Here is a 21,176-nt window from a genome sequence, read left to right as displayed (position 1 = left end):
CTGCATATGCACACACACACCCTCCCGCATCAGAAACGGAGAGACCGACCAGTGAAGGTCAGCACTGCTCCAAGCCAGTACCCTGCAGCCAAGCACAGTTACCCAAACTGGGGATGGCCGACCTCAGGTTTGAGGCACACGGACCATTCGGAGATTACGGACCACCAAGACATCAGGATATAGAAGCACAGCAAGGCTGCTCAAGCCTGCCGGGCAGTATTAGTAGCAGGATATATCAGTAGCAGAGATTATATAAATCAGTGCAAGGGCTGAATCACGGCCCCACGCTCAAGGTATTTCCCACTCCCATTCACAACAGTTGCATTTCCAGCACAGCTGCTCCCCAACACCTTTGCCGGAACCATCATCCACCGTGCCAGAGCTGTTGTGCTTCATACCCAGAGTGAAAAAGGAAGCCTGGGCTCCTGCCTCGGAGGAGAGATGTCATCTAAAAATACCAGCTGACAGCTCCCGCAGCAGGTTTGCGGCGCAGGCTGAGCTCCTCCACAGCCACTTTCGTCTCCGATCGAGAGAGCGCTTCCACTCCAGTAAAAACGTAGAGGTGAGAAACCCTGCTCACCCATTGCATTGGTACTGGAGAGACTTTGGGGTCAGAGCAACGTTTCTTCCCCTGCACTATGCGTACTGCATTTTCAACCAGCAGTTAGGGAAATGTGAACAGAAACCAGCCAAGCCCAGAGCTCTGAACTTCCATCAGCCCTGGAAAATGCCAGCAGTGCTGGTCATGACACTCAGCAAGGCAGCTCTGCACCATCCACACATGCTCTGCCCAGCTGCTTTGACCCAGGGTCATTAATAAAGAGAACGATACAAGGGCAAGATCATGATTTTGTTTATAGCAAGTCTGGAGTCACTCAGACAGAAGTATTATTCCTCTGATGCACAAGAGCAGTGCCCGCAGGTCTCAGCCCTCTCCCACCCTCCTCTTGGCCGACCCACTGCACTGCCTTGGGGGGCTTCAAAGTTTCCTCTCTCTACCCCACTGTGCCAAGACAAAACTCAGGTCTCCCACAGAATGCAAGCCACCAGGGCTTACCGCCTCAAGAGTAACTTAGAGGAGTCTCTGAATAAAGATTCAGCCATTTCATGGCAACGCTTCTCATTAAAACCTCTCCCAGCCTTACAAGCTGAACACCACGCAGATGTGGCGCTGCCTCAGGGAGGAGATGAGCTCTGATCCCATCTAGAAGAATATGGCAGGCAGCAGTGAGAAACTGAATTCTGGGAAGAGGAGGCCATTATGCATCGTCCTTACTCCCAGCTACAACGGGTTTTGCTGCAGACAGGCATTTTTGCACCAAGGCAACCATACAAAAGCTCCAGAGGCTGGAGCTGAAAGTGTCTTAAACACAAATCCTGTTTCCATGTGAACGCTGGGTCTGCCCTACCTTTGCAACACCTGGGTTGGGGAACAAGACTACACTTGCCCTCATAGATCAATCCGCCACGTTCATCTCCAGTGCAACAAATTTGGCTGCCAGCCCAAGATGAACGAACGAGTCACTGGACTGCAGGAACCTGCCAACTGAACATCAAGTACTTCTTACCAACGTCAATCAACCGAGAGGAGCAAGGGCTTCAGAAACAGCAATACCCACATCTAAATATCACCCTGTTGTGTTTCCACACTTGGCATCCTCCAGCTCTGTTCCAGGGTTCACCGGACAGCTTTATCTCATACTGCCAAGACAACACTGTCTGCAGGTAGCAGAGTGCCCAGTTTTCTGGTTTCCCCATCCATATTCACTATTACCTGAGCAGCTCAGGCAGAGCACATGGCACCACACCTTCTCCAGAACAGCAGCTGTGAAAGGAACATCAAGAACTACCCAAGAGAGTGAAGGAGTTCAGACCTTGGCTGGTAAACACGGAAAGAAAGGACTCGCACCTATTCCTCTAGTTAAACGCGCTCATTTCTAATGCTTGCCCGAAATCTCTGCATCGCTCCTACAACTTACCATAATCCTTAAAAAAAATATAGAGGAACTCCATTCCCTTCTCTCTGACTCATCACACCACAGCAGGGAGAGGGCTCTCAGGGGGCTCCTACGTGAGTGCTGGGGGGATAGGAAAGCCCATTAGTGAAATCCCATCGGACTTTGCTGGATGGGAGTTTAGTTGCAGGGTATTGGTATTACATTTCTAAAAGCCCCTGAAGTTTGAGGACTCTACGTGCTTGAGTATAGAGTAGCTGTGGGCAACAAAATGTTCTCTTTACGAGAATATTTAGCTGCAACAGTAATTTTTTTTTTTTTTCAGGTGCCTGAGGTAAAGTTAAGCTTTCCTATAAGGCAAAACATATATATTAATTAAACTAACTAGAAAATGTGAGAGCTTCTGCCCCAGATGAGCACTCTCATAGCTTATTAGTGAAAAGCTCTTCAACATGGTTGACCACAGATTACAAAGCAGATCTTCTGTTTGTATGGAAATATGCACTTGGCTAAGAGCAGGCACTGGCTGAACATTCGCAGCAGCCCAGGAAGGCATTAATACCAACACAAATTAAGTCACGCCCCATGAATACAGAAAATGCTCATTCGCACACATTAATCATTTCGGTCCTGGTTTCTGCTGACACAGACATCCCAGCTTCTGCATGGGAAGGGACACCTCAAACAATTGTTCATCCACGTGGCTATTAGCATTTACAGTCATGTACAATGCATTAAGTGATAATCAATTAATTGGCATTGCAATACAACAGGACACTATAGGCTAGACAAAACCCAGCTGGCATCATGAGTTGGATCTGACCTCTAGCTGCAAAGAAAGCCAAGTAGCGACAACAGCCTTGCTCATTTAAAATAGATCACTCCCAATGTCAGTACAAAGGAAGCTGATGGCACATGTACAATCATATTAGGAGAAATTACTGAAAAGGGACAGCTTTTCTTGTATGCGATTGGAGATCAGCTCATTTCTTATTGACCTAAGACTTGGGGCACACTGCTATACAAGCTCAAGCAGGCCATTTTTTCCCCCTCCTCCCGCAAAACTTTTTTCAGAAAAAAACAAAGGTAAATTCCAATGCCTGACATATTCCATAAATTCCTCAGAGCATTTTTGAATAATTGGAAAACATTTAAATGTTTTGACAATTTTAAAGTGAAACGGTTCAATTTTTCATTTTGAAATGCCTGTTTGAAAATTCCCTTCTGTTCTGTATTAAAGCACTCGTGCAGTTAAAACAAAAACAAACAAAAAAAAACCAAAACACAAAACAGAATAACCCCCAGCACACTTCCACTTTGGCAAAACACTCTGATCACCCAGGATGACTCCTGCAACTCCTGGAAATTACCACTTATCCAAAAAAACACATATTTCTCCATTTGCCCCAGGTCCAGCCACAGTGAATTTTGACAAGGCACGTCCCAGAGACCCATCTCTCCTTAAAGCATCATCTTTGTCTCTTCCTCCCTGGGATTTAGTCAAACATCACACGGGATAACCTGGAGAAGCACGCGGCAGATGCTCTATGACCTTTGCTCAAAAGCCCACAGCAGAACCGAGCATCACAACAAAGAAGCCACCTCCCCAGTCACGGTTTAACCCATTCATACAGCACATACAAGAAAGTACCAGCTTCCCCCACACACCTTCTCCTCCTCCCATAGGCAAATAAGTCATTTTAATGAAAGAAGAGGAAAAATAAAACTCACATTTGGAAGAGGAGAGTAACTGGAGCACCCCAGCTTTGCCAACTTGCTCCAAGGCTGCTTGCAACCCCTATGGGAAGAAAAGCAAGCTGCCAGCCTGGCCTTGCTTTAAGTAATGATCGGAATTAATTCCAGCTGTGGGGCTGCAGAGGTGCCCCTTGTAAACAGCTCTACAAACAATTTTGTATTGGCAGCCTCGCCTATGTGCAGAGGAAAAAGTGAGGCTGTGCTAAATTTTGAGGGGACACTGCAGGAAAGTGGCTGATTGATATACAAAGTTCTCTTTTGCACTATTTGGCAGGGATGTGGGGGAAAGAGGAAAAAAAATGGGGAAGTGGGGAACAGCCTTGGCTGGCAACCGAAATAACAAGCCACCTAAATGGCAGCTGGGTGTATGGGATGCTGTCAGCTGCACGAAATGGTGATGTCTCTCTCAGGTCTGCATCTTACCCCTCTGCCAGAGGAGGGACGGCATGAGGCTTGCAAGGGAAGGAGGACTTTGCCCCATCGTTTGAGAAGGCTGAACGCCAGGGCAAAGCTTGTTCTAAAACAGCTACTGTGGCAACACTCCCTGTTGCTTTGGCCCTTGCAGTGTAATGCTGCCAAAACCGCTTTATTGCGTTATATTCCATCAATATAATGCTAAGCAAAAAGAAAAAAAAGAAAGCCATCCAACACCCAGAAGAGCAGAGTAACTTCACCTTCAGAAAAAACAGCTATTAATCAGATGGGCAGCCTAATGCAGTGTCCAGTTCCTCCAGCTCCTTCCAGCAGGAAATATTCATTTATTTGCTAATTCATAATCCGGGCCCCTGAGCCCTAAATTGTAATGACCTTCAAGTTTTTAGCTCAGGGTGAAGCTGGAAGCCGCTGGTCGCATGCCTGGGATGGGAGGCGACATGATGGAAGGGGATGGTTTGAGGGAGGACGGGTAGCGGCACAGGGATGTGGTGGGGGCACGGGAGGGAACCACCACCATCCTCCCCCTCTTCTTGCCTTTCTCCTGCCCCTCGCTCACACGCTTTTCCCCTTTCCAGCACAAAGAACCACCGAGAGCCAGCAGATTGCACAGCTGGGTGGTAAGGTTCCTTTTTTTTGATTCTTGGGGAAAGCCTGGAGTTTCTCAGGTATCCAGCTACTTTTTTTATTAAATACTATTGTTAAAAGCACAAATAATTTTCTTAGAAAAGTGGTCACATTACAAGATAAAGGGACTATTAAGGCAGGAGAGGCTGGATAAAGTGTGTGCATTGTTGTTATAAACATTATCTCAATGACTTTTTATTTAATCAGTTCATCAGATTGGCTCATCCTTCTCCGAACGGTTGGGTTATTCTAATTACAGAATGCAAATCACCCCAGTTCTCTCCACTGCGTTACTCCCACTGAGCACATTTCAACAGCCAGCACTCGTTCCAGCACCCATCATGCTGCAAGCATATTCACAAGGATTTTCAGTTTCACAGCGGTACACTAAGATGCCAGATTTTCAAAGGAAAAAAACCTGTACTCGAAGTACCACTGCACACGCCTTGTTCACACAGGCAAGGACCTGCTCCCTGCAGGAGCCCTCCGAGCTGCTCCGAGATGTGCCACCTCCATCAGGTTCGTGAGGAGTTATCATCCCACCTCAACCAGTCCCAGCATGGTAAGCTGGGAACACAAACCAGACTTTTCTTTACAAGCATGGGACAAGAGTCAAAGCATCGGTCTGCCCTGTTTGCTCATGTTCTCCCATGCTCAGAGGAGGGTCTGCTCTTCCCCGGGGAGATGCTCAGAGCACTTTGCCACTCTGAGAAAGGGGACAATATAGAGACGTGGCCCAGGAACACGGAGACTGGATGGGGAAAGCCAAAGACAGGCTGGAGAAATGAGCTGACAAAAAAATCCTGAATTTCGGTACGGGCAAATAAAAAGTCCTGCAGCTGGGAGGAAACAACCCCATGTGGCAGGACAGGCTGAGAACGCGTCTCTACCGAAAAGGTTTTGGTGCGCTGCTGCAGGGATGAAAGCCAGCCATGTCCTGGGCTGTATTAGCAAAAACACAGGCAGCAGGTCAAGTGGCAACCAGTCCAGAGAAAAGAAGGTGAAGACACTAATTGCTATCATCACACACCCAGTGGACGCTCATAGAGAAGAAAAAGCCGGTGTCTTCACGGAGGTGCGCAGCAAAATGACAAGAAGCCAACAGGCACAAGATGCAGGAAGGGAACTTGTTCCTGGGTGCAAGGCACAACATTTTCACAAGGGGTTTGGTCAAACACTGGGACAAGGACCCAGAAGGGTGCGGGTGAACAGCTGCAGAGATGTTCAAAACTGGACCAGGCAAGGCCCTGGGCAACCCATCCCAACGGTGGGGTTGGACCAGAGACCTCCCGAGTCCCCTTCCACCCTAAATGATGCTCTCGTGGTGCAATACTTGGAAGTGCATGCCCCCTGCACACACCAGCTACCGTACCACACGATGCTAATGAAATGCTAAGGCCAGTGTTTCGGAAGAGTTTGAGCAGAAGCAAACTAGTGTGTAAATGATCAAGCAATTGAAAAGAACAGCTTCAACTGCCAAATGATTGCAATTGTACTCAGTGAACATACAATCTTAATCCCTGTAATAAAGACAGTGACCACACGACGCTGCGGAAGGAACACTGGAGCTGAATTTTTATTCCCCAGAAGTAGGTTATTGTACAACTGTGTCAAGGTAGCTCCACAAACCATCACCAGCATAACAGCAAGGGATGACTTTGGGAAAGGGAAAAAACTAACCTGAGCACAACTCCATGATGATCTAATTACGGCAGCTCGAAACAGTGAGATGGTCAGCAGGACTTACCTGGAAGCCTGTCAGGCTTCCGTTAGACCAAAAAGATTTTCAAAAAGCAGACACAGACCAGTGAAAGAAGCTACACAACATGGAAATCCGAGTCTCTATCCCAGCAGGGTCAGGCTCTTCTGGCGGATGGAAGGAAGTTATTTAACCTCTATGGAGGCGGAGACCCTTGCGACACAGAAGCAGTAGAAGTAACTTCTCAAAACACTGCACAAATAAGACGTACCTAAAATCAACATCATTTCTATCAGCTTCCTCCCAGACTGCTTGAGGAGGACGGCAAAGCACGGTAGCTCCAGTAACATCTCATTATGCTATGTCATCTCCCTCGTATGGAAAATACTTTCAAGTTCAGTGTTCCCCAAGGCTCAAATACTCATAAAACAAGAACGGCCCCCACAAGGTTTAACTCCAGTTCAAGAAATGAGACAGGAACCCAGAATATTAATCCACGTATTAATAGCAACACCAGCTGTGCATTCCTGTGAGTACGAACGCGCCTTGCCCCGCACACGGATGGAGCAGGCGCAGCTCCTATCGACTCCTCGATTGGAATTAAGCATCACAGCGCATCCCGCTAAAATGGGAGGATGACTGACTGCTTGTCGGTTGGCTTGATATAAAGCTTTTATCTCCCTGCCTCTTTGATCCCTATCTCGCAAATCCATAGGCCACCAGGCAGAATTAGTGAGTGAAACGATGTAAGGAGTAAAAGTCCCGGCAGTTTCAGGTTCCAGATGACGGCGCAGCTTTTCTGACTGTCTCCAGAGGACTGAAGGCTCCCCGGTTGGTGCATCAAGGACAGTTAGCTTTAACATTCGCCAAACCAGAAAAGCTTGCTTTAAAACGGACGCCGGTGCTGCCTAACAGGACCCTTAGCATAAGGTCACTGGATCCAGACTCTCCCACGGCTCAGGGAAGATGACGGAGATGCTAAAAACCATAAGAGGCTCTCAGTAAGGAGCACACAGACAGCACGTATCCACCTGTCCTCGCAGGGCATCTCTGCCGGTGATGGAGAAGCACCGACGTTGGTCGGTCACTGCGGGCAGGCTCAACCCAGCAGCCGGCAGGCTCCCCAGCTCTTCTTACCAGCACACCACCAAAGCTCCTCTTGCCGGTCCAAAGTCCTCCCAACCAGCACCAAAAGGCAAAGTCTCACTGGCCACAAGTACCATTTAGCATATAATTACGGCCCTGATAATCAGCATGCTAAATGCTGCCCTCTCCTCCGGTCCTTCTGGTGGTCCCATTGACTCTGTAATTCCCACCTGGTGTGGATTTACAATCCACAAAACCATTTTTCTCAATCGTGGGGAAAACAAATTATTTTAAAAATCACAAGTCATAAAGAAAACTGGTCATTTTAATATTTTTTTACAGAAACCGTGCTTTTCTGGAAGCTAAAGACTCATTAATTTAACTACACCGCCCAAGTTATTTCCATGCAGCGCAGACACGACAAAGCAAGGCCACTAGCAGTGGCCACGTCCAACTCCAGCGAGCCAACTCCAACCGACACCTCACCAAAGCACCAGTGCCATTACTAACATGCCCCATTTCAGTGAGACGGCAGCAGCGACACCGAGTTTCGTGCAACCACGCACCGACCATCGGGATACAGCCACTCCGGGCTCCCGCGCTTGCTACACAGCCTGTGTACGGCCACGCCAAAGCCGCAGGCAGCTCACACCTAAATCCACGGCCACGGGGGAGCTCACAGCAACGGCGGTTCAACTTTCTGTATGCTTACTGCAGCGTCATTACCACCTCACAAACTGCAGGAACCATCCTTGATGGGGCTGGGTGCAATGGAAAAGCAGGATGATTTAGGAGCCCACCCTCTTGCACGGTGCAGAGGGGTACACGATGCTGTAGCGTGTTGGGGTACACGTCAGGTACAGGCCATGTGGGAAGAGCAAAGTGCTTGACAGAGGCATCTCAACATAATTTCATGACCCACCCCTCTTCCCCAAACATTCAAACGCTGAAGTATTGTGCAGCCACATGCATTTATTAATAAAGAAGTACGTTACGAGCTGAAAACCATTACAAATGTCCCGTAGTCCTGCAAACAAGAACCAGCCCAACGTGTGACAAAAGCATCCAAAGATGAAATCCAAAATGTGCCATCGGTGAACCCTCAAACACCGAGGTCTCCCTTGTCATTCAAACAGCCCTCAAGAGCCCATTACTGTGTCCCGACATAGGATGCTTGGATGTTTGGGGTGCCCGTGCCAATCCACAGTCTGGGATGTACCGGCTCCAGAGCCATCCCACAGCAAGCAGGACACAGAAAAGGCTTCGGCAGGAGCCGAGGAGACTCAGACCTGTATCTGATGAGTGTTTTTATTTCATCCTGAAATACTAGCATTTTATGGGCCCAGAGCTGTCTGTGTCTCCAGTCCAGGCACACCGCAGCGTACCAGTGCTGGGTGCCAGGCAGACCTGGGGGACCTTCGGTGGGGCCTCCCACAGGGTGGGTGCTGGGACGGAGGCTCTTCATCGCTAGCTCTTTGAAGAGCACTGCAAAGACTAGAGGAGATCTAAAAAGCACAATAAAGGCAGCAGCAGAGTGTTTTCTTCACCCTAAAATTACAGCTATCTTCTTGAATTATTCCTTCACGAAAAATTGCCAGGTGCCACCAGCACCACCCAGCAGCCTGGTGAAAGCCATGGGAGCAGCATGGGGGCTGGAGGATCACACCACATCACATCCTTCGCTTCCCGGCTGGGTGTCGCATTGCCCTCCCCGCTCCACCGTTCCCACCCCCGTTCCCTTCACTCCTCCGGTGGCACTTACCACTTCTGTTAAACGAGAGAAAATATTACTGCTAGCGTGGATTTGTACTGCTAACAGGCTAAAGAGAGAAGTGCATGTTGAAACACAGCTTGCACTTGCTTGCCTAGAAATTCCAGCCTTGGATTTTTATTTTTTTTTAAATAATGATCTTTTCATACTTGAAATCCATCTTGGATGAAATGTGAATGGGGCCAGAGAAGAAAAGGGGCCAAGGAAAGGATGTGGCTCTTCCCAAAGCCATGGCTGCGCCATGTGGCATCCCTCTGAAGAGCTTTACTGACAAGAGAGGAAGGTTTTCCCACCCCACTGCAGCCCCCCGCCATGCCATTAAGAGGGGACACAGCCTCCCCAACCCCCTGTGCCTGGCACCCTCCTCTACCCACATCTTCACGCCCCCAGGACATGCTGCAGCAGCTCCTGGTCACTTCTGCCCCAGCCCTGGCCCCGGCAGCCTCTCAGCTCCCCGGCTTCAGGACACCGATGCTTATCCACTCTGGAGAGACGGCATCTTCCAGGGCAGTCTTACAGCACATGAGAGATAACCAGCTATTCCGTCGAGTCACAAAAAACACATTTCCAAGTTAAAAAAGACGCTCGGGGGATTTCTCCATTTGCCGGTGCCACGAAGCCTGACGAGGTGGCTCCGGCAGAGCAGGCAGCACTCGGTGAGACTCTGCCCAGCCACTACATCTCGGAGCGTGGCATCCCTCAGCTGCAACAACCTCCAGAGCCCCCCCAGAGCCCCGTTCCCAGGTTACCTGGCCACCAATCTCATTTTGAAGCCAGTGGGACTTGGGCACATTGGTGCTCAGAGGCCACCTGCCAAAAACCTGGCTGTGAACTCCCAAGCAGCGCCTACCACGGCTGGAAGAAGGCGTGCGCTATACCCACCAGAAAGCCCACGGAAAGCGATACGGCAGGCGTTACACGCACGCAGAGGGGTGGAAGGGACCTTTCGGTCCCTTGATCCCATCTCCTCCTCCCTTCCCACGCTGAGAGTTACCTACTGACGCATTTCATACGCTGCGCTCTGAAGGGTACGTGGTGTTTTAATCAGGTATTCATGTATTAATGGCATAACTAAAGTCCAGACCATTTGCTAAGTAACATATATTACTCCAGTCACTGCTTTGATATATTAAAAACAGATTGTTTCCTGGAGTTTGAGGCCAGGAGAGACAGTGGGTCTCACCTGGGCTGACCTCCCACATAACCATGAGACAGAAATTTCCCTTAGCAATCCCCACCTGGATCAAGCTCCCCAATTTAAGAAGCAACATTTGATTGTATATCAAAGACGTTCAACATCAGGGAGTCCAGCACATCTCTCGGTGAGCTGCTCCAACAGCTAATTACCCCAGCTGTTAAAAAAACTCATCTTTATTTCCACTGTGGACTTTAATAACTTCAAATGATTGCTGTTGGCTCCTCTAACACCTTAGGTGGTTGCTTGGAGCTAGCTCTTCACCACAGCCTGCCTCTTCCTTCCTGAGATAATTATAACATACATTGATCTCCCTTTTTAACTACCTCAGTCAGTCTTAACCACCTTAACACATGGATCTCCTCGAGTCCCTCCTCATAAGACCTGTTTTCCAGATCACAAACCTCCCTGGTACCCAAATATGCTGGCAACAAGAAATCGGAGCAAACAGACATCAAAATCAAGCTAAAAGCTGCCAAGAGCAACGTGGGCCTGTAAGGACGTTCAAGGCAACCCCTCAGTCCTTCAAGCTTTCGGGGTTGCAAGAAGCACTCACGGAAGGAGGTATCTCCCAGGCTGGGGCACCGGACCGCTCCTGGACAGCCACCATGTCCTGAAAGAAAGTCCTCCTTCTAGAAGAGCCAGGCTTCAAAATCTGTCTGAGAATAGCAAACCGACTTCCCTCCATTTTCGGCTATATTTAGCGAGGCCATTATTTATGGAGATGGCAGGAAATAATTCAGCCGGATCCAGACATAACTCGAAATTGGAAAGAGGTTCTATAAAAAGATAAACCAAAGGACCTAACGGGGAGCCAGTCGTGGGGACTCAGTGTGGCTACAAGGGAGGGCTCATCCAGCGGTGATGGAGCGGCAGCACTGCGAACGCCGAACACCGGCACCGGGTCAGACCTGGGTCGTGGGGACCGATGGAGCTGCCTTCCCTCGGACAGCCGCTCTCAAAAACCCGTTTCTCCAAAAAAAGAGTCTTTTCCAGGTTTAAGAAACAACTTACGGCCCTGAGCCCGAGTCAGGGAGCGTGACGGCGTCCTGGCACTGGCAGGGGGATGCAGGGAGCATCCCCCCCGCTTGCATTTTCTTCCTGCATGGCCTGTGTCTGTGTGCCTCCCATCCAAAAGGGGTTTTTTTCCACTGGAAGAAGGGCTATACTGCAGAAGACCCAGTGCCCTACAAGAGTATACATATATATACATGCATATATAGGCTGGCACTGCATTGCGTGCAGGGAGCAGATCATCCCTTCACCGAAGGATGTCCCAGAAAATATTTGAGGAGGGTGGAAGACAGAACTGAGCTTTAATCATTCATCTGTTTCCTTCCTCTCCAGCACTTATCTGACTGATTCTAATTAAACTGGATTTTGCTCTTCTGAGCCAGGAGAGCTGTTATTTTATTTGTTTAAAGACTGTTTCCTTGCCACCAGATTTCCTCCAAATCTCCCTCACCCAGAGTCAAAGGCAACATTTTGACCAGAGACGCACAGAGCACCAGCTGCTCCCGGGAGGATGAGATGTGCCGTGACACCGTCCAGCACAGCACGGAGGCAACTCGCCGCATGCCGGGAGGATCGCTTTGAGCTGTCACACACATCCCGGGACACGCGAAACCCTGATGGAAGTTTCCGCATCGATTCAGCAGACCTCGAGTCAGGTTTAATCGCTGTTGCTGATCTTCTCCCACACTTTTGCTATTGAGCATTTTTACCATTTGACTCTATCCTCACCCTTTGGCCGCACGCTGTCGCACCCCAGGGCAAAACCAGCCCCCCCCCCGAATGCACAGACCAGTGCACCCGAACACCAGACTCCCTCGCTCCCGCGATGCCGGGAGCTGCCCGGCCCCTTACCTGCGGCACAACTAAGAACCACGGGAGCAGAGTCAATCCCAATCCCTTGGCTGTCCGTAAGAAGCACGACGGCTGCTTCCCGGCCTCTGCACGCTCCCGGGTTTGGCTGCTGAAGCTGAAGTTCACCTCAGACCACTGCTGAAATCCCAATGTAAACATCTGCGGCGTGAGAGGGAGGAGGAGATCCCTCCCCGGGGCTCAGTTAAGAGTTAAAGCACTCGGTGATCAGTTGGCTCCTGCAAAACCTCCCGGAGCTGGCGGCGGAGGAGCACACAGCTGCTCAGAAACGCCGGCCCCTGCGGCACCGCATAATTCCTCCCCTGTTCCCGGGACCGCCGCGCTTCCCTCGCACAATATCCCAAATTGTGCAGGGTTAAAGCGGCCCACACAACGCCCGCATTCACACCCAGCCGAGGCGAGCAGCGCCGCGGAAATAAATACCCTCCGTCCCCGTGCCACCGCGGTGACATCTGGGACCAGCGATCCAGAGGCTGCCCTCGCCGGCAGAAACGGGCAACCGGCCTTTCTAATGGGGAAACTGCTCTTTCTCAGAGTGTTTGGTTTTTTTCCCCGCTCCCCCCCCCACTTCTTTCATCCTTCCAATCCACTTGTTTGACCAGGGCAAGCGTTAGGGAAAGGCCAGGTCACCAGCGGCACGCAGAGACTTTCAGCTCTGAAGCCAGCAGTCATTAATCCCCCCAGGGAGCTGAGTGTACCACAAAATAATCATCATCATTATAAAGAGGCAGCCGGAGGCGATGGAAGATCTTTCCCGACACTGGGTGACCCTGCTCCACCTCCCCTGGGATACAAAGCGCTTCAGCAAACCCCGCTCGAGCTGCTACCTGGGGTGGAAGGGGTTTGGGTTCCCCATTTCCAAACCTGCTTCTTCATAAAACACACCACTGCAATAAAAATTAAGTCCGTTGGATAACATCTTATGCTTGGCACGAGGAACAAGGGCAACCTCTCTGACATTTAATACAATAAATACCTACGCTTCCACGTTACTTCGCGCCAGCAACAAAAAGCCTGGTTGTTCCCTTGGCCGTGGTCGCTTCTCCCAACACTTTGCACGCGGAGTCCCACAGCCCGATTTGGTGCACAGCCTCGGGGAGACTCTGGCAGGTCTGAGCACAGTGGATACTCGTTACATTTGTGATCACTGGCTTTCAGCAGGCATTTAGAGCCGTCCTAACGTTCTCTGCATCTGCAGGTGGGATGTTCAGCGCTTTTCGTTGTAGGAGTTAGTATCCAACACAGTAGGGGGGGTGCACAGAGGGATGAATATTGCACGCGCACACTTTTCCCTACGACATACCTGGTGTTTACATACATGAAAAACTTGTCCTCAATAGCTGCCCTGCTTATTTCCAGCTGAAGTCATGGGAAAATAACTAAAAAGCTCTGCAAGAAGTAGGTAAAACACGCCCCGGTGGCCCCGGGGAAGCCGTGTCACGGAGGGGGCTGCTCCAGGTGCTGGGGGGGGCTGCACCCCTTTCCCGTGTGGACACCCCATGGGTGCAGCAACGCCTCACCCAGCAGGTACCGCGGCTGCTCCCAGTTACTGTGGCGACTCGTGTCTTTTGGAAACAGCTTCCCAGAGCCAGAAAGTGTCAGCTTTAACACTGGAGCAAGCGCCTGAACCCCAGGTCCCCAGTGAGAGCCCCCCCTGGCCGGGGCAGTTCGGCACCAGGGAAACAGTCACAAAAATCTGCTCTCCACTCTCACAAAACTCCCCCATTTTGATGAGCTGCCGCTTATCTGCTTAAAAACGCTCCATGCCCGTGTCGGCCTTCTCATTTAGCCATTTCTTCTCTCGCAACTTGCGGTTCGGTGAAAGGATAACCATCATGTTCTGAATACCTACATTTTCTGCTTTATTAACAGTGCAAGTCATGCATAATTTAAAGAGGAGGAAAAGTGCATACAGCACTTGAGTTTTTTTTCTAGATTCTTTCGCCAAGAAAAACAAGCTGGGCAAAGCAGAGCTGAGGAACTGTACATCTTGCCGGGGATTTTAGGAGCTCTGCTCTCCCCCCATCCCCTGAAGATGCAGCGTGAGGCACAAAGCAGGGGACGGCGGGCAGCGGGCAAGACCTGCGCCTGTCCTGGCTCCATCACTGACCCGCTCTGCAGCCTCGGGAAACTGTTGTCAGTGCCGTGCCTCAGTTCCCCCTTAGGTTCAGCTGTACGAGCAACTGACTTTTTAATCACCGCTTTACTATTCAGAAGCAACAGAGGAAGTTAACGGCGAGATGTACAGCCAGACATCACGGGACATTAATTTGCTTTTTTTGTGCGAGCTAGGAATAAGCACACGTGGACCACTTATTTTGCATTTAAGGGCACCGAAACAGCTCTCGAGCGCTGCTGTTCTGGGTGGACATGCACGCTGCCACGGCAGGCACTGTGCCGGCACAGGGCAGAGCTGAGCGGTCCTTCTCTACACCTCCTGCAGCGTCGGAGACGAGCATCGGCGGCAGGCAGTGCCGGAGAGCAGGCAGGTGGAGCTTGGGCAACGCACATCACGAGCCAGACCCCAGCCCGGGGACACGGGTCCTGCTGCGGATGAGACACGACCTCAACGGGAGGAACCGGAGAGAAGTCGGAGCGGCAGAAGGCGCCCGAGCGATGGGTCTGAGCGACCGGCAAAGCAGCAAGTTCTCCGTGCAGGGCTGGAGAGGGTGGCAGGGCTCGGGGAGGACGGCCAGACGCCGTACCACGCTCCTTCGCTTGGCGAAACGGAGCGGCTCCCCGAGCCTTCCTTACGGAGGAGGCTGCCGGGGCTCTGCCTACTCACAGAAGGGACGCCGGCATTGCAGGTTATTGGCACAAAAGCAGGGAACAAGCGGGTTCACTCAGCAAGACATCTTGGAAGCAGAGCTGTGAGGATCTCGTAATCTTTACTAAGGGACAAAAAAAAGTTGTTCGAATCCCACAAACTTATTTTTCCAAAGCAACAAGCACTAAGCAGGCTGCCTCTCCCAGGCTGGGGCTCGCTTTTGCTAACGTAACTCAGGGCACTACTTTCAAAACCTCCTTTCTCAAAATAGCTCTAGCACACCGAGCAGGCTCTTCAAGGCGCTCCAGGCTGCCGGGAGACATACCCTGGGCTTGGCTTTTTTTTTGGCAGAGCGCTGTCTGCTTTCTCAAACTGACCTTTGGGAGTCAATGAAGAAACACAGATTCACATGAAACAGGTTTCAAATATAGTGCAGCCACATACGACTGACTTCACACCACTCCCCCCCGCGCCGCACTCTCACCAGCCCTTCACCCATCGTCCTTAACCTAAATAAGGCGTTACATTTTACAGGATGAAAACGCATCATTGCCAAACAAAAGTCTTACTACAAATCTGCATGTGACATCGCCCGTGCATCGATGCTGGCGTTCAGTCTAGGGCAAGAGCTCCCTTTCCTGTAGGGCCCCACAAAACACGCTCTGCCTGAACAAGCCCTCTCCTATTCACGACAGCAGTTGCTATTCCAGCGCATCCAACAATATGTGCCTGTGTGTCGAGGAAGGCAGAGAGCCCCGGCGCTGCCGGAGCTGAAATCTGCACGTTAGTGATCCAGCCGCTGCGAGCAGAACCCCTCAGACATTTTCAATTACACTGAAATTTTGCAAAATTAAAAAAAAAAGGGGGGGGGGGGGGAAGGAGGGGGTGCATCTCTTGCTGGGGCTGCCTCGTTAGTGAGAAGCAAATATTTTAGGGCTGAAACAGGCGCAGGGGCTTGAAAGAGCAGATGTCAAACGAAGCATTTACTGGCAAATTCACGAAGTCTCCTCAACACCGACTACCAGAGCCAACGATCCCCGCAGGACCGCACCGCCACCGAGCCCAGCCGCGACGCTTACATAACCCCCCCGCCACTGGGCCGGGACCGGGGGCATCACCGGGACCGGGGCATCATCACCGGGAGTGGGGCATCACCGGGACCGGGGCATCATTGCTGGGACCGGGGCATCACCAGGGCTAGGGCATCACCGGAGCTGGGGCATCACTGGAACTGGGGCATCATCACTGGGAGTGGGGCATCACCGGGACCAGGGTATCATCACCAAGACAGCGGCATCACTGGGGCCAGGGCATCACCAGGACTGGGGCATCATCAGCAGGACTGGGGCATCACTGGGACCGGGGACATCATTACCAGTGCATCATCGGGACTGGGGCATCACCAGGACTGGGGCATCACTGGGACCAGGGACATCATTACCAGTGCATCATCGGGACTGGGGCATCACCAGGACTGGGGCATCATCACTGGGGCATCACTGGGGCTGGGCATCAGCGGGACTGGGACATCATCACTGGGGCATCACCGGGGCTGGGGCAGCATCACCGGGACATCATCACCAGGGCCGGGGCATCACCGGGGCATCACCGGAGCCGGGGCCAGCACACCGGGCAGCATCCTTTCCGCACAGCACCGCGGTCCGGCGGGTTCTCCCCGCTGCTCGGCTCCGGGCTCCACCGAAACGGGGCCAACTTGGGGTTGGTGGCAGCGTGTGTGTGTGGGGGGTGGCAGCAACCAGCCCCGCGGCCCCAGCACTGGACCCCACGCAACCTCCCGGCCCCCGAGCGCTAAAAGCGGGGAGTGGGGGGGGTGGGAATGCCGCCGACTCTCGGCTCCGCGCAGCTCTCCGCGTCCCGCTCCGCGGTGGCGATTTGCAAGTCACTGCCTTCGGGGACACACACACACACACACACGGTTCCGCGGGGCTCTCCCCTGCGCGGAGCCGCCCTCGGCCGCGGAGACTGCGCGCCCCCGGCGGAGCAGCGCGAAGTTTGCGGCTCTCCCCCCCCCCCCCCCCCCCCCATCGCTCCGCGGCCGCGGGCGGGCGAAAGCGACGCTGCTAACAAGTGAAACGCCCCCCCCCCCACACACACACACACATACACACACCCCCGGGGGAGGCTCCGCGGGTGCGGAGAAACCCCATCGGGACCGGCCCGGAGCCCCCCCCGGGGTGGGGGGGTTCACCGGGCAATGTCAGCGTCTCATGGCAACGGCGCTGCCTCCGCGGGGGGGGGGGTGTGTATTGGGGGGGGGGGGGGGAGATGGACGACACACACACACACATATACCCACACCCCCACACCCCCCCCGGCGACAAGGTCACGCCGCGCCCCGGACTCACCGTACACCCCTTGGCCGGAGCTGCCCTCCAGCAGAACCGTCAGCAGCCCCAGCAGCCCGATCGCTACATCCATCTTCACGTGAGCATCCACATATCCAGCCCGGAGCCGGGGCGGGGAGGGGGGGGTGGGAAAAGGGGGGGGGGGGGGGGGGTGGGTGGGGAGGGAAGGAAGGAAAGAAGCCGGGGAAGGGAAGGGAAGGGAAGGGGGGGAAGGCAGCGCAGAGCCCACCGGAGCCCCGCGCTCCAGCTGCGGCCGAGCCGCGCACGCCCGCGCAAGGCAGGGCGGCGGGCACCGCTCCGGTCCTCCCTCCTCCTCCTCCTCCTCCGCCTCTTCCTCCTCCTCCTCCTCCTCCTGCGCAGCGGGCGGCGCGGAGAAGCGCGGAGAAGCGCGGGCCCCCCCCCCCCCTTTTTCAGAACGGCAGCCCCCTCAAAGCTCCGGCAGCCGCCACCTCCGTCGCCGCCGCCGCCGCCGCTTTTTCTTCTTCTTGCCGGGGCCACCGAAAGCTGCGCGGGGCCTCCGCAACCTCCCGCGCCCCGCGGCCATCAGATGCCATCGCAGCGCCGCGACCCCCGCATGATGCGCGGGGACCCCCCCTCCTCCCCGCGCTGGTGCGGAGGCGGCGTGGGGTGGGAGCCGCGGAGGTGGGTCTCGCTTTAGGTGCGGAGGGAGGGGGGGGGGGCGGTTTTTAGCGCGCCTGCGGAGCGGCCGCGGAGCCCATGGCGGGGTTTTTTTTTTTTTTTGGGGGGGGGGGGGGTGTTGGGGGGAGGGGGGGGTGGTCTTCCCTCCGCCGCTGCGGGTGGGTGCGTGTGCGCTGGGTGCGAGAGGGTGAGTGTGAGTGGAGGGCGGCGGTGGGCCGTCACGTTGTGCTATACGTGCCGGCGAGCGGAGCCGGGGAGCCGCAGCCCGGCGACGTCAAAGCTGCGTGGCTGGCTGCTGCCTGCCTTCCTCCGCCTCCTCCTCCTCCTCCTCCTCCTCCTCCTCCTCCGCCGCCGCCGCCGCCGCCGCCGCCGCCTCCTCCCGTGTCCCCGCGGCTCCCTTCCACCAAGCCGGGAACCGCCGGGCTCCGCTGGGAACCGGGTTTCCGCGGTGCGGTGCGGTGCGGTGCTGGCCGCGGTGCGCCCCGCAGGAGGCGGGTTTGCGGGGTGCGGACGGTGCGGGGCGCCCTGGTTCCGCGTTGGGTCCGAGCTCCGGTCCCGGTTGCCGGAGGGGAGAGAGTCGGGGATAAAGGAGAGGGGGTGTTCTGGCCAGTCCGCGGACGTGGGGCTTCCCTGAGGGGACTCGGAGCCTGCTGTCCCCTCGTTGTGTGTCCTGTGTGTCCCCCCCCAAATCTACTCCGCTGCCTCTCTGCCCGGAGCTGGGGGAGACGGGGACAGCGGGGTTGGTGTTCTGCCTTTCCCCAGCCAAGACTGACTAAGCACGCTGTGCTTGCTTAAGGTTGAGCGTGCCAGGGCATGGGGCTAAGGGCAGCCACCAGCCTCGGGGGGGGGGTCCCAGGCCCTGTCGTGACAAGAGGTGACACAAGGGAGGGGGCACAAAGGGGACACGCTGCTCCGTGCATCTGGCAGGCAGCGATGTGGCTAAGCACCCCCCAACTGCTGCCCGCTGCCGGGTTTTCAACTGGTCATTCCCCCCCCTTCGGCGGTGGTCGGCCTTCACCAAGTATCTGAGATACCTCACCGGCTCCCAGCTCCTTCCCAGGCTGCCTGAAGGCCGTACGTTTTGGGGTCCCGTGGGATTTGTGCTGGTGAAGGTCTCTTGCCTCCAATTTACCAGAGCAAACTAAGGACTTGTTGGGAAGCGACTGCCCCTGTCCTCTCCCCTTCTTGCTTGGTTCCCGCGAGCGATTGCACCAAAACCGTGCGCGCCTTGGACACAGTTGCATTCAGCTTCCTCCTCCGCCTGCACCAATTAGGGATTAGTGCTCAAGGCCAGGACAAAGCAACGTGCTCTGGAAGAAGCAATTGCACTGTCAGGGTTTCTTGTGACCCCACTGGCACGAGGCGGGACACCGTTAACAAGGCTTGGACTCGTCTAGCGCTGTTGAGTGCTCTCCTGGCCACTGGTGGCAGGGGCTGAGCTCCTCAGCGCTGCCCTTCTGAGACGATCCAATGCATTGCTCTCTTGAGCTTCCATCCCCAAAGGGCTCAGAGCCATCCAATTCATCATTTGGAAAACAACTGATGGATGCAAGGGGCCAAATTCGGTTCTTGCTGGGGCCGCACCCTCTTCCCAACCTAGTAAGAAAGTTGGAGGTGGAAGGAGGGATGGGCGCAGCGCTTCTCTGGGCAAGACCCGTGCCCACAGAGCGCAGGCTGGCGCTCAGCACTGGCTGGAGCCCATCACCGACCCGCTGCCAGCTGGAGCCTGTGAGGATGGTGCTGAGATTGCACTGTAAATGCGCTCAAAATATTGTGCCCCCACCCCGCCAGAGACACGCTGTTCGGCGCCAGATACTCTCGCTGCCTCTGGAGCGAAGGTTTGATGCGTTCCCAGAAGTGAGCCTGTCTGCAACCATTTTCCCACAGGAAATCAGGTCAGTGGGGGATCGGGGAAGGTTTTCTCTGCTGGTCGAAGGTTGGGAAGCCTTGCGGAGATCCACGCTGGTATACGGACGCACACCGAAATCCACGTGGTTGTTGCTTCATCGCTAAGGCAGAGAGCAACACTAGCAAATGCAGGGTAGTTCCTCCAGCTGCACCGACTCCTCGGGACAGATTGTTCGCGGCCCCTGGGTGGGCGTCAGCAAAGGTTGTTCCGTGCGGGAACCCCAGAGCAGCGTGGCTTCCTCGCTCACAGTAAGGTACTGGGGGAAACGGCCGACTCTCGCCAAGCAGCTTCTTGCTTGACTGTAGGACGTGGCAGCACAGCGGCCATTTAATGCAGGTTTCCTCCCACTTCACGTGCAAAAAGCCTTCCAGGTGTAGTGGAGCCGCTTATCCAGAGGAGGTGAAGGACTGCCAGGTCGTGGACATGTCTCATTCAGTGATGGGACATCTGGACGTGAGGGGAGACAGGGGCCTGTAGCTGCCTCCTGCGCAGCAAGTCCCAGGGAGGTTCAGTTCAAGTCGACCCAACAGTCTGGAAGCCATGGGCACCACTGGAGGGTGGAGGTCCTCAGCTGCCACTGCACTGCTGACAGCCTAGCAAAGCTAGTCCCTCCATGACACCATCCAAACGCATCTCATCACCTTCACCGGTTGGCCTCGCTATTCGAAGGGAGTCCCAGATTGCATGTCTGGGTCCATCTGACACCCCTTTTTATCTGCCTTTCAGTTGCAAGGAGAATTCGGGGTAATCTGCCTCAGCAGATCTCCGGAGGTTGCACTCACAGCGTGGCTTTCAATAGATTACGTTCAACCTTCAGTTCCCTTCTGTCTTTTCTCTCCCGTCAGCCTCTCTGTCCTGCCACACATGTGCCAAACTGGCCCTCGAAGCACCAGCTGTGCCACATCTTCTGGGCGATGGTCATCCCAACCCAACCCAGACTTGCACCCAGGGCTCTGGTGTCCCCTCCCAGCTGCTTTTCCCCCCAGTCTCCTTTCTTACTCCTATGGCCAACAGCCCCACGGCATGGTACATGGACATACCCCAAAAGCTCTTTTGACCTTGCGAGGACAGTGCGTGTTTTCCTCACCTGG

The 21,176-nt window shown here is 54.0% G+C and overlaps 1 protein-coding gene across 1 annotated transcript in view; it reads right to left on the bottom strand.

Annotated features, from left to right (window-relative positions):
• Positions 1 to 17,651, bottom strand: part of MDGA2 (MAM domain containing glycosylphosphatidylinositol anchor 2) — a 384,110-nt gene extending 366,459 nt beyond the window's left edge. The window contains exon 1 of the mRNA XM_049828627.1: positions 17,538 to 17,651. Coding sequence (XP_049684584.1) covers positions 17,538 to 17,610 — 73 coding nt within the window. The 5' untranslated portion in view covers positions 17,611 to 17,651. The remainder of the gene's footprint in view (positions 1 to 17,537) is intronic.
• Between the last annotated feature and the right edge of the window lie 3,525 nt (positions 17,652 to 21,176).

This window comes from Accipiter gentilis, chromosome 25, assembly GCF_929443795.1.
Source record: "Accipiter gentilis chromosome 25, bAccGen1.1, whole genome shotgun sequence".
Lineage (NCBI taxonomy): Eukaryota > Metazoa > Chordata > Aves > Accipitriformes > Accipitridae > Astur > Astur gentilis.
Note: the sequence above shows the minus strand (reverse complement) of the source record. Positions and strands in the feature narration are given on the sequence as shown.